General features: G+C 39.4%; 1 protein-coding gene across 50 annotated transcripts in view; it reads left to right on the top strand.

Moving 5' to 3' along the window:
• The window catches only part of PTPRD (protein tyrosine phosphatase receptor type D), a 545821-nt gene that overhangs the window by 209620 nt on the left and 317639 nt on the right, over positions 1-18562 (top strand). For all 50 annotated transcript variants that reach the window (XM_074017470.1, XM_074017474.1, XM_074017485.1 and 47 more), the window contains 2 exons: positions 10448-10593; positions 13832-13973. In XM_074017470.1, coding sequence (XP_073873571.1) covers positions 10448-10593; positions 13832-13973 — 288 coding nt within the window. The remainder of the gene's footprint in view (positions 1-10447; positions 10594-13831; positions 13974-18562) is intronic.

Below are 18562 nucleotides of genomic sequence, written 5' to 3' on the forward strand. Positions count from 1 at the left end.
ACTTCACAGATGACCAGGGGCATGTGTCATTTTCTCAAGGTTCTATGAATGTGACAGGGGAGAAAACACGTGTGGTTAAAATAACTATAATGAAATATAGACTATTGCGATTCATAAAAGATGCAGAAAGTATGATAGGGGAGTCGAAAGGATGGTATGTTTCATCTAGATGGGGAGGGTCAAAGAAGGCTTCCACGGACTTAATTTAGAATTGAAAAATGTGGGTAAATTCTGTAAATTCAAAAGTGGGAAAGAAGGCATTTTATATGAGGGAACAGCCTGTACTGAGGCATCGAGATGGGAGAATTTTAGGTTCTCCGTGGGCAATGGTGGAAATATATTTGGGAAAATAGATTGACAGCAGCTCTGAAATATCTTAAAGGCTAAACAGAATTTCTGGTGTTAGTTTGCAGAAGTAAGCTATTAAAGTTTGTTTATTATTTTTTGAGTGGAAAAGAGCTGTACTCACAGATGTGTTAGGAAACAAAACTCAAAGAATGAAAAGGGAAAACAAAAGAAGGATCCATATAGTAAAGTGTAATATTAATTATCGAGATGAAATCCCTGAAGTGAGAGTGACCAGATGGGAAGCTGCAGATATCATGGCATCATTCAGTAATGCTCAATCCTGACTGCATGTTGGAATTTTCTGGAAATTACTTACCCAGTCCTATGCACTGTTTTCTGTTTTAATTGATTTAGGGTGGGGTTCGGGCACCTGCAGCTAGCTAGCTTGCTTCCTTCCTTCCTTCCTTCCTTCCTTCCTTCCTTCCTTCCTTCCTTCCTTCCTTCCTTCCTCCCTCCCTCCCTCCCTCCCTCCCTCCCTCCCTCCCTTCCTTCCTTCTTTCCTTCCTTCCCTCTCAGATGATTCTAATGTCCTTCCTTCCTTCCTTCCTTCCTTCCTTCCTTCCTTCCTTCCTTCCTTCCTTCCTTCCTTCCTTCCTTCCTTCCTTCCCTCCCTCCCTCCCTCCCTCCCTCCCTCCCTCCCTCCCTCCCTCCCTCCCTCTCAGATGATTCTAATGTCCAGTTTAAGACAGAACCATGGCCATTGTTTTTGGGTACGAAAAAAGAGGGACAAGAAATATTAGTGATAAATCAATAGAACTTAATAATTGATTGGTAATGGGGGCAAAGGAGAAGGCAGAAGAGGAGGCTGAGGCTGTTAGGTGGGGTATATGGGAGAGTGAATATGCCAAAAACAGAAATGAACACTCAGTAAGAGGAGAAGGACTGGGAAGGCAAACGGCGTGGTATGTCTTCAACACAACAATTTTGAGATGCTGGAAGGTAATCTTTCAAGCAGTTAGAAATAAGAACCTAACATTGATAGAAAGTTCAAGTGGGAGATAATCTTTTCACTAAATTAAATCTATTCTTCCTCTCTTCATTTCTTCCTTCCCTTTCTTCTTCTCTCTCCTTTTCTGTTCCTGTCTGTCAGTGTGCCTATCAGCCCTTTGACAAATTAAATATTGGTAGTTATACAGAGGCATAGATATCTATCTACCAAATGGGAAATGCTTTAATAGTCATTCCAAAGGAATTGAGAGTTGAGGCCTAAGTGAAATTAATGGTATAGACATGCATAGAAATATGTCATTGTGTCTTGAAAGGGAAGAGGGCTAATCAATGTCGAGAACTATATTGAGGTATTTGTCTTTTTAAATCATGAGCAAAGTGAATGTATAAGTAAAATAATACTAACGTAGCCTACCCTGCTAAACTTGAAATTTGGGTGATTTGTTTATGAATTTTCTGACATTGATTTTTGTCTGTTGATCAGACATCATAATCTCTGATTTCAGTTGGATCATGGAATGATATTACACTTTAAGAGAACTTTTATACACAGCATATTCTGGGTGAAGTTTCTCACTTAACTAGTGAAAAATAATTGCTGTAGTATGGCACAAAGTACTTGCCAATCCCTTGAGAAAGCAATCAGTATACATTTTATAGTTACATAAAAGATATTTCAAAATATTTAATAAGTTGGGATATGTTATCTGTGCAGTCTTTATCATTTTCTAGCTTGCAATTTGGCACAGCGAAAATATGAGTGTTGCAAGATCTTTGGGGTGTTGCTTTCCTGGCCGGAAACCTCTATGGCCAGTGGCACCTTTGCCCAAGTTTTGCTCAGGCCCGCTGAGCTTGTTCTGCCCACTTGGCCTGGCAGGCTACACTCAGCTCACACTACCGGCCTGGATGCCATGTCTTCAAGGGAGACTGCGAGTCAGGCATGGAATGGCAGGGGGTGTGTGAGTGAGCATGGGATCTCGCCACTGCACAGTCAGACATATTGGCCACTGCCATGGGATGGGCAGTTCCAGGTGCCAGTATGGCTGCTGGTTCTCCATTCTCCGTGAGGCAGCGGCTGGACCAGGTGCACCACAGGCAGCTTCCCTGGCTGGCACTGGGGGATGCAGTGACACCTGGAAACATGGAGATAATAGGAACCACAAGGCCCCAAAGAGTGAGTCACAGCCCTGGCTTGGGGAGCTTCCAGGTCTGGGGTCCTCAAAGGGCCACAGCTCTTCTCTCCTTCTCTTCGCCTGCAACGTGGTGAGCAAGGGACGTGTTTCAGCCCTGTTTGTGTTACAGCTCTTTTAGCCTCGCCAGTTGGCTGGTCCTGCGTTCTTCTCCTGTGGCCAGGAAGAATGAGATATGCAAACAAGTGAAGGATGAGCAAGACGAAGGAGAGCTTTATTGAGCAATAGGAGGAGACCCATAGTGGGCATCTTCTCTCCATCTCAGGGTGTTCTGGTGAATGTTCACCTCCCAGCAGAGAGGGTAGCTCCTCTCTGCTAAACAGGTCCTCCCAACAAGTGTTCAGTTGTCATCAGAGAGGGTAGCTCCTCTCTGCAGCTGGTCATCCCAGCAAGTGTTCAGCTAACAACACTGAGGGTCACACCTTTTTGCAGCCGGTTGTCCCATCATCTGCTTTGCTGTGGCTGAGCCTGGAACTTTTATGGGCTTCAGAGGGGAGGAAGTGCCTGCCAGCTGGTCCATGGGCAGCCATGGGTGGTCCCAGAAAAGGCCCCACCAGTTCCCACTCTGGTCTGTGGGGCTGACAGCCCAGCACTCAGACTTCAGGCCCTCCCTGGCCTGAAGGTGGGGCCTCACCGGATCCATCCTCTTCCGCCCAGGAGCCTGTCTGCCTCCTGCCACCAACCATGGCACCCAGGCTGCTCATGCCAAGGGGAATCTGCAGGCCCCAAGCTGCCCTCGGCTCCCGCTTGGCTTCCCCTCCACCCTTGTCAGTGCCTACAGTCTGGAGGAGGCTGAGGCGGCAAGGGGCCGGTGTGTCAGTGCTGCCCCAACATGGGCACACTCAGTCAGGCTGACAGTACCTGGGCTCGGCCTCAGCTCTGCTCTGAGATCAGAGCTGTGAGCAGTGGTGGCAGGAGCGGCTGCAGAGGCAGCAGTGGTGGCGATGGGACCCCTATGCCCCACGTCCCCTATGTCCTGCGTCCCCGAGGCAGCCCACCTGCAGCCAGTATGATGTCAGTGACCGCTCCACATGGCCTGTCGCTGCTGCCTTCATGAGGGGTTCACAATTAGATCAGAAGTTCATAACTCACTCTTAACCTCAGTGACTCCTTCTTGCTGTCTTTTCATACTTTTTCCTCCCTCCCTCCCTTCCTCCCTAATACCTATATTACTGTAAAGCTTTCTATATATCTATAAAATAGGAGTAATGATAACATCTTGCAACACTTTTTGAAAACACCGTATATAAGATACATGAAACATTTAGTCTAGTGCATGGAATACAAGGAGCAGTTATTTCTTTATTCCATTCTAAAGTGTAATGGTTCTTAAATCAAATTTTAAGACTGTCAGATTGTTTTGGGAGTTGTATTTAAAAAGAAATACCATAAACAATTTTTTTAAAAAGTCTTTTTGATTTTGAAGATCTATCCTGACCACAGATGTCAACAGGTGACTCTGTTCAAATTTCATGTGACAGATTCAGTGTCCCCACAGGCCCTGGTTCATATACAGCCTCTGCTGTGGAAGCTACCCCAGATGGTATCTGTGCCATGCTTTCGCCCTCCTAAGCAGTGATACGTCAACTCTGGGACCTCCTTCCCTTTTGTCGTGTGTTGGTATAGTTGTGCTGTTGACTTAGGCAGGTTGTCTGTCACTACCTGTGTCCCAGTGAAAATGAAGCTAATTATAACAAAGATCTATCATCCACGCAAATTCTGGCTGCCCCATGTTTGCGAAAGTGGCAATAGGATTTGCTGTGGCTCGAAGGGAATGTAAAGCCCCATGGTAACTCCTTCCCCTCAAACCCTCAGACCAGGCCATTACCTTTACAACCAGCCCTCACTCTTCTGCTGTGTGCTGCATTTCCCACGGGACCCCGAAGGCGCTGTTTTTGAGCTCTCCTTCAGAGCTTTCATCCTGACACTTACAGAGAAAGAAAGATCAGAGATGACTTCAGCTGACCACCTCATAAATTCTACAGGCACTTTATAGGGAGGAAGCAGATTCCTAAAGATAGGGGTACCTGCATGTTCCCATTGAACATTCTCTCATTCTCTCCCTGTCTCATTTAACAGCAATAGAAACCTTCCCCTTTAAAAATTTTAAGTACATTGTTATGACAAATAGCCCTTTAAAAACAAAACACTCTATTTAAGGAAATGTTAATCAGTTAAAAGAAACAGCCAATTAGTTACATGCTGTTAGTTTTGTTCCCTATGCGACATATTTTCTTGATGTCCACAGAAGCAGCTTATTAATTAGAATTAAATTAGACAAATGGCACCCTCATTTTGTCTCTTCACTTTTGTAGCATGTGATCCTTTCTGTGAATCTGTTTTAAGTGATTCTCAGTTGGCCAATCATATACCTCAACCTTGAGTTCTTAACCTTTAAGAATTTCTCATAAATTCCATTCATCTATGGATGTTACTGGTGGACTTCAATGGCTCTCCCCCATTAACATCTAGCACTACTTAGTATAGTGTACTAAAGGGAGGATTTTGCCCTCAGTACAGCAGTTTGCTAAGGACAGACAAAAGCAGTTTGCTGGTCTTGGTTGGTTCTCTTCCCTACGTTTAATAGCTGTAAGTGTACGTTGAGCTCATCACCTTGTCTTCAGAGTGCCTAGCAACTTGAAACATGATATGTCATCCAAATATTAGAACCATTAGGTTCAAAGATACTGTGCATTGTTAGACTTTAAGAAACAATCTAACTTCTTAAAAGTAAAAATCAGTGTGTAGTTTGTGGCTCCTCCTGAGCTGTGTAGCAAATAATATTCTACTAAATTCCAGGAGCTATGGTCTGTGTTGTGAATGCATCCTGAGAATGTATAGTCTTTGAAAATGGCAAGCGAGCCTGGCAGACACATTCTAGAATATCAGCCATGCCTCTGTTCTGACGCATATACATGCATAGCTTCTCTGCTTTCCATTTAGAAAATAGATTTTCTGGGTTGAACAGTAATTTGAGCTGTGCAGTACCTGGCATTAGTTTAATAAAAGATCATACTCCTCACTTGTCAAAACCAACTTGAGCACAAATGCATTTTGCAGTGCAGCATTGGCAGCTTCACGTAGATGGCAATGGTGGTTAGCTACAGCAGTAATGGAAGGATGCCTCTCTAAGTAATGGTGACTGGAAAGTTCTAATGCCTTTCTCCCCATCTTTATGCACTTGACATTTCTGTTTTTTGTAGACTACCTATAATACTGATGGTTGTATCTCATGGAATAAAAATGGAGATTTTCATGATTTGAATCTTAGTCTGTCCTATATTGTGACTTTTTAGTAGACACCCTTGTTTTATGCTTTACTTGAATTCTCTTCCTTTTCTTCTCATCTTCAGAGCATGGCTTAAATTTGGACAACATCCATGACACAATAAGGCAGACAATTCATCTCATTCCTTTTATTAAACTGAGATATGGAGAAGGGAAGTGGGTGATGTGTATTGTTACATCCCTCTGAGAATAGAGATTTTTACTTGCCTCAAGCATTTGTTGGGGTTATTAAGTTTAGCCTTCTCTCTACCTCATATCTTTCCTTTGGCTGGCTGCCTAACATTGACAGACTCCGTCTGAGAGTTTGACCAGCAAAAATGATTATATATGCACCACCCATGCTTAGTGAAAGGATTTTACTATATTATCTGGAGTCTTACTTTGTATCATAGGATAATGGCATATATCCTTTTTGTAGTTTGGATCTCGTGGGCAAATCTAGAAAAATTGACATTGGGTCCCATGGGAAAGTCATGATTTTCTTGTCAGTGAGACCAATGTCTTTTCATATATATATATATATATGTGTGTGTGTGTGTGTGTGTGTGTGTGTATTTTTTTTACAAAATTTCTGTGTACAAGCCCCTGAAATTATTTGTTTTTAACTGTAGTGTGATCAATTTTATTTTCTTGTTTTCAAAGAATAAATTTAAGGACCCTTTTCAGGATTTTTTTTTTTTTTTGGAAGAGTATCAAGTCATTACAGTGGTAGAAATTAGAAAAATAGTTCCAGATCCTAAAACATTCTAACTGGTTATTTTAATAAATTTTCCACAGTTCAATAGGTTAATTTCATTACTTGACTTGATCTCCGGAAATAAAATCCTACAGTAACATCCAGTGGTCATTTCTTTGGCTTTTCTTTAAATTTTTTATTTTTGAGATGGAGTTTCACTCTTGTCACCCAGGTTGGAGTGAAGTGGCGCGATCTCAGCTCACTGCAACCTCTCCCTCCTGGGTGACATATTTTTATACTTGTCAATATTACAAGAAAACTTCTCTGAGTGTGATGATGGCTCACACCTGTAGTTCCAGCACTTTGTAAGGCCGAGGTGGGAGGATCCTTGAGCCCTGGAGTTCAAGACATGCTGGGCAACATAGGGGGACCTCATGTCTACAAATGATGAAAACATTACCCGAGCATGGTGGTGTGTGGTTGTGGTCGCAGCTACTCTGGATGCTAAGGTGGGAGGACTGACAGCCTGGGAGATTGAGGCTACAGTTAGCTTTGATTGTGCCACTGCGCTGAAGCCTGAATGACACAGCAAGACCCTGTCTCAAAAAACGAACAAAAAACTTCAATGCCTGACCAGAAAATGAAGATAAACGAGAAACATACCTGGAAAACATTGAGATGACACTCATACCTGTTCTCCAAGTGTACAGGAATTTTGTCTCTCTGCATTCCATTTAGAAATAAGATTTCTGTGTTTAATTTGACTTGTTTAATGCCCTCACCCATGGTGGTTTCCAGATGAGCTTTCTAACCCAGGTCCTTACATGGCAAGAGGAAGCACTTACCCAAGCATCTGTTGCCTACTTGCAGATTGTCAGAATTGCCAACTTTTCTTCATTCTTTGGGATAAGAAATGTGATGGAATCCTTTAAAAAATATCCAGTTACAGGGAAAAGGGTATCCTACTTCTAGTTTTCTTTAATTTCTAATAGTACACACTCATTTTATGCAACAGCCCTTCGCTGTATTCACATGCTCTTGCAAGAAATTTCAAAACAGAACTTAAATGGGAAGCTGGGCTCTTACAATGGATTTCCCTTCAGGGTTGACAGTTTTTAGGCTATAGACAGGAAAAGGAAGGTAGCTAAAAATGACAGTATTGTACCATTTAATACAGCTGTGCATTTTGTTTTTCTAGGGAAATTCCCTAGAAATTTTCATTGCATAATTATAATTTCTCCATTGGATACTGACAAGCAAGTAGTTATTATCAATTTGCATTGTTTGAAACAGCAGAAAGATAAATAAAAAAACTTGTAATATATTTTTCATTTGTTTGTTTCCAGAAAAGTGACATCAATGTATAGTATTTTGTAATCCTCTCACTGTTAGTCAATTTTAAATTACTTTGGCCGGGCACGGTGGCTCATGCCTGTAATCCCAGCACTTTGGGAGGTCGAGGCGGGTGGATCACCTGAGGTCGGGAGTCCAAGAGCAGCCTGACCAACATGGAGAAAACCCGTCTCTACAAAAAATACAAAATTAACCAGGCATGGTGGCGCATGCCTGTAATCCCAGCTACTCGGGAGGCTGAGGCAGGAGAACTGCTTGAACCCGGGAGGCGGAGGTTGCGGTGAGCCGAGATCGTGCCATTGCACTCCAGCCTGGGCAAAAAGAATGAAACTCCATCTCAAAAAAAAAAAAAAAAAAAAAAAAAAGAAAAATAAATTATTTCGAGGCCAGGCATGGTGGTTCATGCCTATAATCCCAGCACTTCGGGAGGCCGAGGAGGGTGGATGACGAGGTGAAGAGATCGAGAGCATTCTGGCCAAGGTGGTGAAACTCTGTCGCTACTAAAAATACAAAAATTAGCTGGGTGTGGTGGCGTGCACCTGTAGTCCCAACTATTTGGGAGGCTGAGGCAGGAGAATCACTTGAACCCAGGAAGTGGAGGTTGCAGTGAGCCAAGATTGTGCCACTGCACTCCAGCCTGGCAACAGAGTAAGACTCCATCTTAAGGAAAAAAAAAAAAAAAATTAAGTACTTCCCACAGCTCCTAGTAATCATCTAGTCTCTGTTGCTACACTGAGTTGCTACAGGTTGTGATATCTAGCAGGGTTGTTAGAGCCTGTTTTGCTTTCCTAATATTTTTTATCATAAGCAGGCCCCCAGTTCCAGGATCACCAACAAGCTGAATTTGCTGATGAGGTGGAAATTCATTCTCCAGGAGCAGCATTGCAAATATGCCTCTCCTAAGCTTTCCTCCTTTGGAAATAATATATAAAACTAGGAAACCTTGAAACTGGAAGCAATTTCTGCAAATTAATTTATTTCATATGTCATAGTTTTGTAATTTTTGTAAATTAATGTGTTTCATATGTCATACCAAGAAATGGTAAAGTTGAGTGATTTTTTTTTTCCTCCAAGATTATCCATATACATAATGGTGGAGCTTAGATAGAAATCCAGCTTCCTTGACTCCAAGAAAACCAAACAGAGTTAGAACACACCATCAAGCCAATGGGAACACCATGTGTGAAATCAATACAGAGAAAATACTGGTGATGAGCCAAGAAGAACGAACTTTGTTATGACTTTTTTTCTTTTTTATAATCTGAGGATTGTTTTCAAAATCAATTTTAGCTATGGTTATTTAAAGCCACTTTTCAATGACATGTAACTAGAACACAGTAGGAGAGAAGAGAAAATCTGTAACAGGGATTTTTTTTTTTAATTTAAAAAAAAAAAAAAGAAACAGCAGAATGTTTTGGGGCTTTGAAACATTTTCAACCAGGACATAATTGTAAGAATTCAAGGAAGTATAAAAGATGGAAGCAGTCGGAAAAATAATTAAAATACCTCCTCCTGAACACCATTATTAGTGTTTTCATTTACTTTGTTCTGTCTTTGTGTGTGTGTGCATTTTTCATTATCTGCTATCCCCACATATAACTCTATAGTATGCTTTTGTGGCTGATTATTGCATCATCAGCATTTCTCATGTGATATGATACAGACTTTATAATACTACTTGTATGATGTTTCTTCTTCAGGCCATAGTTTATTTCACTGACAGAATTCCCATAGTGTTTGTTTCAACTACTTATACTCTTTTGCTAAGCAAATGATATGATGAATATCTTTGTGCATAAATATTCATTTACATTTTATATCATTCTTGCATGATAGCTATCTAGATGTTGCAATGCAAGATGAAAAATAGGTAAGTGTTTTAAGGAAAGAGGAAGAATGTTAGGAACATTTAAAGAGCTGGAGGATGTTGAACAAGCTTCCAATGTCTGTCCTTCTAGCCTTGGTAATCTTTAAGTCTACATCTTTCTATAAAAATATCCTTGGGTTTGCTGTGACTTTGGAGGCTTCTTGACTCATCTTCTTTTATGCAAATTGTTGAGCTAAGTTTCAAGTAAGACAGCTTACCATATCTGAGTTAGGGAGTCACTTTACCATTTTCCCCTATTTCTGTTTCTTGCCAAACCTTCTAATTCAGGGCTATATTTCTTGTCTCTTTAAAATTTCCTAGCATTTCTCTTAAATGTCACTAATTTTAATAGCTCAGCTGTGGCATTGCTGCTTTCTGGCAGTGTCTTGATAGTGGCATCAAAGCAAGCGCTAAAATTTTACTCACTTTGATTGATGAGCTCATTTTGTTACAGAGGACAAATTGGATTTTTTTTTATACTGGTAATAAAAATTAACGTGTGATGTTGCTTTTCGGATGTTATTGGATCTCTACCTTAATACAGATTTCAGCAATAAAAGCACTAACAGATAACTTGACCAGGAAGTTACCTCCTTCCCCTTTAAACTACCCCCAAAAGTAAAAGTTGCTTTTCTAATTTTGTAATCCTATAGTACATTTTAAAAATGTGTGTCTTGATGGCGGTGTGGTTGAGGATGGTGGGGAGAGCAGTGGTAGTAGGATAATAGTCTGTGTTTCAGTTTTCAATTTAACTGTGGTGTTTATTTTTTATTTCAGCACCTCCAAGGTTTACACGAACACCCGTTGATCAGACAGGGGTCTCTGGCGGAGTTGCCTCTTTCATCTGCCAAGCTACGGGAGACCCAAGACCTAAAATTGTCTGGAACAAAAAAGGAAAGAAAGTCAGCAATCAGAGATTTGAGGTATTAGGTCCATTGTTCTGTTTCTCTGGGGGAAGAATGCATCTGCTCTGTCTTTGGTTTCTATGTTATTTGGCTTGCTTTACTCTGATAAAAGATGTCACTGATATATGGTATTCCTTACATTGCAAGTGATGGAAAATGTAACTCTAAATGGCTTTTTAAAAAAGGACATTTGAGGGTTCAAGGGCTAATTTTTTGTTCCCACTTGTGCCAGGGCTCAATAGTATTCCTAGGATCAATCTGTCAGTTTCATCCCCAGGTTGCAAGATAGAACTCTGCATCCTCACAGGACCACATTTGTAGGATGTATGAAAGCTTGTCTCTTCCAGAAACCTCTCATCCCATTGGCTTCTATTACGTTACTTGTTCATCCCAGAGAAAATTTGTGTGGATAGGCGGACAGTGTAGCCTACTTAATTTAAGCCAGTCAGAATCTGCCTCTGTCCTGGGAATGAGAACTGTCCCATCCCATTCCAGGCTTAGAATGAAAGAGCAGTGTTTTCCCAAAGGAAATTTAAATCCTCGTTCCCAGGAAGAATGGGAATGGATGCTGAGCAGCAGATGAAGTGGTCCACTCCCCCTCGCACCTATGTTTTACAAGTAGTGTGAACTAGAATGAGAAATTTGTTCTAGTGTTTTAAAGTACTATTCTGTAAGAAACATACCCAAACAGGTTCATACTACAGAGAAGCCTATTGAAGAAGTTGGTTTTCTTTATTCAAGAGAGCTCAGTGCACCGAAGATGGTGAAACATAAATCAGAGATTCTTTTTTGAGTGTTGTGAGAAGGCTTATAGTTTAGAAATTTGCTCATTATGGAGGAGAAATATAGGCAAGAAGATATACAGAAAGCTACCCAGAGAGGCACACAATAGCATGCCCATAATTTAAGACATGAGAAGGGTAGCTTTAATTTTAGGGGCTACCAATACCCCCAAACTGCCTGAAATTGTGAAACTCACCTCCCTTTTATTTGAGTTTCTAATCTCCTTCATGACCTAATTTACAATTTGGCAGATTAAAGGCAATTTCTAGTTAAAAGAAATATAACAACTACAAAATTCAGAACAATTTTATTTTACTTATTTTCATAGGAACTTACAGGGTGATCAGGGGTTCCAATGTATAGAGAACCTAATTAATTACGTTTCACCATGGAAATTGGATTGTAGTTTACAAGTGAGAAGTTTAAAATTATGTCTGAAAATCAAATACTTCATTATTATTGAAATATAATTTATTTAAATACAAAAATAGTATCTTCAGTAATATTTGGAAAATGTTTCCTATGTCATGTAGAAAATGATGTTTGTATTCATCTTTGCTGCACATTTAAACAATTTTAAATGAAGTTAATTTTTTGTCAAAGAGAAGTTTGACATCACGCTTGCTAATGACAATGACTCCTGACAAAATCATGTAACAAAAATTAAATTATAATACTAAATATTTCAAAGTATGGTCTCTGCTCAGTACATAATTCCCCATAAGTCATATAAACACCTTGGGGGTAAATGAATTATTTTTACACAAAGCAGCTTCATCAAATTGTATCAAGTCCTGGGTTGAAAATCTTTACTATATTTAACACTAATACGTTATATATATTATATTATAATATAATTTGTGTGTGTGTGTGTGTATATATATATATATATATATGGTTTCACTAGTCTATATGGCGCATGAGAGCAGTACATGGTGAATGTTTTTGCTCCCTCTTCTATCCCCAGTGCTAATTATGGTGTCTGGTCCATGACAGGCATGCAATCAATACTGGATATTTTCAAACTGGGAATTACATCACTGGCTTGTAATGTGTGGTATATTGTATGTTGTAAGAGGATAGGTCTAAATCTAGGAAATAGTTCACAAATGTAAACATACGGTGACATTTATTAATAAATTAGTCAACATTTAAAGTGGTTTTGTAGTTGCTTTAACCTTTTCCTACACTAAATCATAAAATGATCATAACTTTTTTAAAATTATGGAATGCTTAACAAAGCTTCCAATATGAAACTATGAAACTTTTCTTTCCTAAGATGCATAATAGATTTATTTTGAAATGTATGCTTTATAGAGTTGAAAATAAACTATAGTGCACTGAGAAATGGGCCATTTTGGATATTTACGTGAATTTTGAACAAAAATGGAATGCACAAAGATTGAAGTGGACATATTTTGAAACTGTTGATGTCCTTTCTCTGTATGTTAATATACACACACACACACAAAATCTGGAATTAAGCATCCCATAAATATATTTATAAGGCAATCTGAGTTTATTCATAATTTAGGCACATGGGAATATTCACAGTGAAATACAAGAAAAAAAAGGCACAGCTTCTCAGTGAACAGCTGAAGGAATGCAGCATAGTTACAGAAAAGACAGAGGACGCCCTAGTATTGTATACATATTTGTTAGTATCATCGTTTTTTTTTTTTTTTTTTTTTAAGTGGTACTTGAATTAGCTAACAAGTACCTAGGATTATCAGTGTTACTAAACTGTTTCACAGAAAAGTTCCTAATGATGGTGAATTCAGGCTTAGTGTTTAGGACATTAATTTTCTGTCTGGTGAAGCAAGCCTCCATTTTATAGCAAGAATGCTCTAAAAATGCAGAAAATGCTAAGCTAGAACAAATACTGAAATGATTTATGGCAAAATTAATGCATGCCATCAGGCTTTTGGGTTGTGAAAGTTGTCTCGTTGGCTGCCTAAGTACTAGATTTATGCAGTTTTTCTTTATGGTTTGCCCATCTATACTGTTCAGGATGAGACAGTTTAAACAAGCAGAGCTATCTGTGGTGGTGTGCATTAATTCTTCACCTTACAGTCTCATTATTGAATGAATCCACATTTGTGTATGTGCCGTCAGAGAAAGAATAATTTGAGAAGTTTATCGATCATAGCTGCAAGCCCCTTGCAAAATTAATAGAATAAAATTGCCCTAGATGCACATACTGAAATATTTTAATGAGTAAACCCTCGTGGTTTTTAGTAGGGACTAGAAATCTCCATACTTTGTATATGTAGTTACATATCTTTCTCCTTGTTCAGTAGAAGATTCACTAAGTTAAACCAAATATTTTTTCACCACTATATCAAAATTCAGTTTCAGAATGATGTCTAGTTTATTATGAGCCTGATGGCAGATCCACCACTGCATTGAGAGCTTTAGCTGAGAGGTAGACAACTGTAACAACACCTGTGACAGCTATTGTTTCCTCTAATAGGTAATAGAGTTTGACGATGGGTCTGGATCAGTTCTCAGAATACAACCCTTACGGACTCCGAGGGATGAGGCCATTTATGAATGTGTGGCCTCAAATAATGTGGGAGAAATAAGTGTATCCACCAGACTCACAGTTTTACGGGGTAAGTGCATGAGTGAAGGTTGTTGTTTGTGTCATTGTTACAATTCTGTATCTCTTTTATAGCATCATTAAAAAGACTAGCATTGTGATGATGCTTAAATGGGAATTGCAGTTCAATAAAATGTTTATAGGCCGGGGGCGGTGGCTCAAGCCTGTAATCCCTGCACTTTGGGAGGCCGAGACGGGCGGATCACGAGGTCCGGAGATCGAGACCATCCTGGCTAACACGGTGAAACCCCGTCTCTACTAAAAAATACAAAAAACTAGCCAGGCGCCGTGGCGGGGGCCTGTAGTCCCGGCTACTTGGGAGGCTGAGGCAGGAGAATAGCTTGAACCCGGGAGGCGGAGCTTGCAGTGAGCTGAGATCTGGCCACTGCGCTCCGGCCTGGGCGACAGAGCGAGACTCCGTCTCAAAAAAAAAAAAAAAAAAAAAAAAAAATGTTTATAAGAGTTGAACTTTCATTAGACAGTGAATACCTTCTCTAGTTACGGGTCTTAAAAGAACTAGAGTTCAGGGGGAGAATCAGGGGTAAAAAAGCTGAAAAAGGTATTGATTTCAAATGCCAGATACCATTTTGATTTTTGGCAGAGCATCTAGAAAGGAAACAGGATATGGTACTCTTTTGTATGTTGGCATTTCTCGTGCATGGATTTTTCATACCACATTCAGCAGCTATGTTTTTACAGCTACCATAGCTGACATTGATATTTGCAAAGTAAAGAAACAACCTCAGCCTAAAGATGAACTTTCCTTAAGCAATGGGTCAGAACCAAGTATAAGAAATACACCTGTCTCATGTGAAAAAAAAAATACGTTTTTTATTTGTCTGTTATCTTTCTTAAACCAACATGTATTGATCTAAATAACTGGGCTGACAAATCCCTTTCTTTGTCTCCGACAATGTTGCTTACACAATTTGACAAAGCACAGGGTGAGTTGCCAAATCTCCAGTACAGTGTGTTCAGTTTGTAGACTTCCTTTACAATGGGAGTGCTGGAAAATAAAGCTAGTGATGAAGACTGTGTTGTATGTCTCTAATTCAGGCTTCTGTGTAGAGATACGAACATTCCCGATTAGGCACCTCACAGTTGACATTTCCAGATTAACTATTCTGTGCCTTTATCTCTTTCTTTCCTGCACACAACTCATTTGTTTTGTTTTGTTTTGTTGTATTTTGCTCTTTTCTAAAATTGAGGAGAATAGACCTTCCTCAGATGAAGGAAATTGGAAAGGAAAGGATCAGAATCATAGAGGAACTTACATAGATTAACTACATTTCTCTTCTGTTTCATTTTTTTTTTCCCATGGAGGGATGGATTTACATTATATCTTTTATAAAATAAAAAAGTTTGATTTTATAAACATCTTGGTTTCTTCCAAGGAGGTAAACCCTATTGATATTGTCAAGAACTTATTTATTTGGAGGCCAGCAGTAATTAGTAATGTAGGCCAAATTTACCTGGTGGTTTTGAAACTAAACACACACACACACACACACACACCCCCCACACACACACAAAGAAGCAATTCAAGAGGCTGAGAAAATGAGATTATTTACATATACAAAATATGTTTGAAATAATATAAACACCTTATTAAGTTGCAGGGAAAATATTGACAATTGGATGTATATATCTTTTAAATGCATGTAACAGATGCTGCTTTAAAACAGACAAGTCAGATTTGAGCTACATTTCTGGCTGTTATGACAAGCTAAGTTGGTGCAGGAAGTTTCCCATTCCCTGACCACCACCTAGAAATGTTGAGGAAGTATCTGAAAATAAAATTAAAAACATAATTAGGCTTGCAAACAAGAAATAGAAATTTCCAGTTGCTAAAAACAAGGAGGGATTTCCTAGACAAAAGATAATTGTAATATAATAACCCAAGATAATAACATAACGGACCATATGCTTTAGTGCTGGAGTTTTAACACTCCAGCAAGATACATACTTATATAAAATAAGTTGGGAGTAACAGAGACTAAGATCAGCTTTCTGCCTACAAGTGAGATTTCTAGTACTATTCCTACTGTGTAATTCTCAGGACCAAATAGTTTAACACAAAAGCTGGTCAGAAACAGTGAATCCCATAGAGTGTACAACAGACACCCATGATAGCACTCACCCCACAGAGACATTCCGATAATCCAGATACACAACCCTAGAGAAGGTCGTTTATACCCAGATGGGTTAATAAGCACCAGTTCTGAAGCAGTCGAGTCAGCTACCACCAGCGAGCAACAGTAAGCCCAAACGTCAAGGGTGGAAATCACAGTCTGTGACCTACAGGTAATTGAACTGTATGAATGGGTTTTAAAAATAACATGTTTACAATATTTAAAAAGGCAAGGGAATGAATGGTCTAATAGGCGAGAATGAGACATTAGGGAAAAAAAGAATAGGAGTTAGAAATTAGACTTTAGAACTGGCACGAATCTTAGAGACTATGTTTATATGTGCTATAATATGCACTATGGAACGTATACATATTGCTGAATATACATATATAGTTCACATCAGCTTGTCTGAAAATTGTGGTCATTTTTCAGGTGTTCGTATTTGAAGCAAAATTTAGCTCATTTGTTCATCTGCTTTAAAAATTTTAATCTCCGTTTATTTACCTGGTTTAGAATCAATGCCATCGTATAGAAGGTATATTAAAAAGGTACGATAAGATAAAACTTTTCAGAAGCGTTTTTGAGTTTTTTCACTTTCTAAATCCCTTGAACTTCTTAAAAGGAGTTAGTGGCAGTCACGTGCTTGGCTTATCTTTATGCATCCGATGAAGACATTAACAAAAAGTTGGAGGAAAATATCACTTTACTGAGAAATTCACATGGATTAATGTTTTCCTGCCTCTCAGCTGGCTGGAGTTTCATCATCTCCTCTGCTTTTATACAGCTAGTCCCCATATAAAACAAATGCATCAAAAGTGTTTAAAATGGTCTCAACTTTCTATGTGAACATCTGTCATGTGTAAGTACATTTGTATGAAAATTTATGATTTGAGTAGTTAACCCTTTCTATTTTTTTTGAAGACTACATTTAGCAGTTTTAGAACTTTCATGAGGGCCGGGCGCGGTGGCTCAAGCCTGTAATCCCAGCACTTTGGGAGGCCGAGACGGGCGGATCATGAGGTCAGGAGATCAGGACCATCCTGGCTAACACGGTGAAACCCCATCTCTACTAAAAAATACAAAAAACTAGCTGGGCGAGGTGGCGGGCGCCTGTACTCCCAGCTACTCGGGAGGCTGAGGCAGGAGAATGGCGTGAACCCGGGAGGCAGAACTTGCAGTGAGCCGAGATCGCGCCACTGCACTCCAGCCTGGGCAGCAGAGCGAGACTCCGGCTCAAAAAAAAAAAAAAAAAAAAAAAAAAGAACTTTCATGAGAAAAACTCAAAAGTATTTTGGATGAGAGAAAAGTAGTCTAAACATAATCTTAAAATAGAATACTTTTATATATCCTTTTAGGATAAAATAAATATGGATGGAAATTAGTTTTATTTCTTAGAGTCACTGCTTAAAACTTCTAAATATTGTTATTTCTATTAATAGTAGTCTTTAATAATATTCCAGTGTAATCTGACTTTCATAGACTTTGGACATCATGAACACCTAAATAAATGTGTGTGAAGAGGTTTATACCGCAGTTGAGGAGCTTTGTGACATTTTAGGTTCGCTTTCTCTTGCAAATCATGTTGGCGGACACTCAGGCACTCTGTTCTGCAGTAGATGGAGACCACTTTACACTTTCCATCCAGTGGCCCTCATTAGATTCCCATTTCGTCCACATGGATCATTTACTTTTTCCCTGCTTTACTGACAAATGCCAAAAATGTGCCAATTCTCATGATGGGTTTTGTCTACGTGAACGGGATGACGATCACTCATTTATGTCACACAAGCTACTAGAGAAACTAATTAATTGGAAATTCAAACATCTGACCCGTATGGTTAATCAAGAAGACATCGAACTAATACCCTGACCACCCAGGTGCCTTGAAGGGAGCATTTCTGGAACAAGTTTCCCTTTGTAACTTGTTTCAAATTACCCTTACTCTTAAAAACTGTGTTTCAATAAGGAAGGATAACCACAAGCTCAGGCTGAATGTGCCCCGAAATAAGATATTTGGGCAATTAACTATACCATAGAGTGTGGTTCATGGAAGAAGAAATAGGAGAAGGGGGAGGTGAATGTAGGGCTTATGTCTTCCAAGTCATTTTGATTTTTTAGTTGTCTTGGTTATGGAGACACAAGAAAATACTGACTCCCTAATGATATAACACTTTAGGAGGCTTAGTATATCTGTTATACTTGTGTTTTCCCATCCTAAGCAGAACTTTAAGTGAAGGCCTTAGGTTGTACTGAGGCTATTAAGGGCTGTGCCTTAACTAATTGTGGAATGCTGCTAAGGACAGTGAATTAACAGGCTTTCAGTGAAGAGCAAGCATATGACCACAGAGAGTGTTTGTAAGAACAGGGATTATCATCCAAATGGAATTGGTTCTGTCTGTTTCTTTAGTTTGCTGGTCACAATTTCTTCCTGACTAAAGATATCAGCAGGAAACCATGTAATACAAATTTA

Source organism: Macaca fascicularis, chromosome 15 (genome assembly GCF_037993035.2).
Source record: "Macaca fascicularis isolate 582-1 chromosome 15, T2T-MFA8v1.1".
NCBI classification, from domain to species: domain Eukaryota; kingdom Metazoa; phylum Chordata; class Mammalia; order Primates; family Cercopithecidae; genus Macaca; species Macaca fascicularis.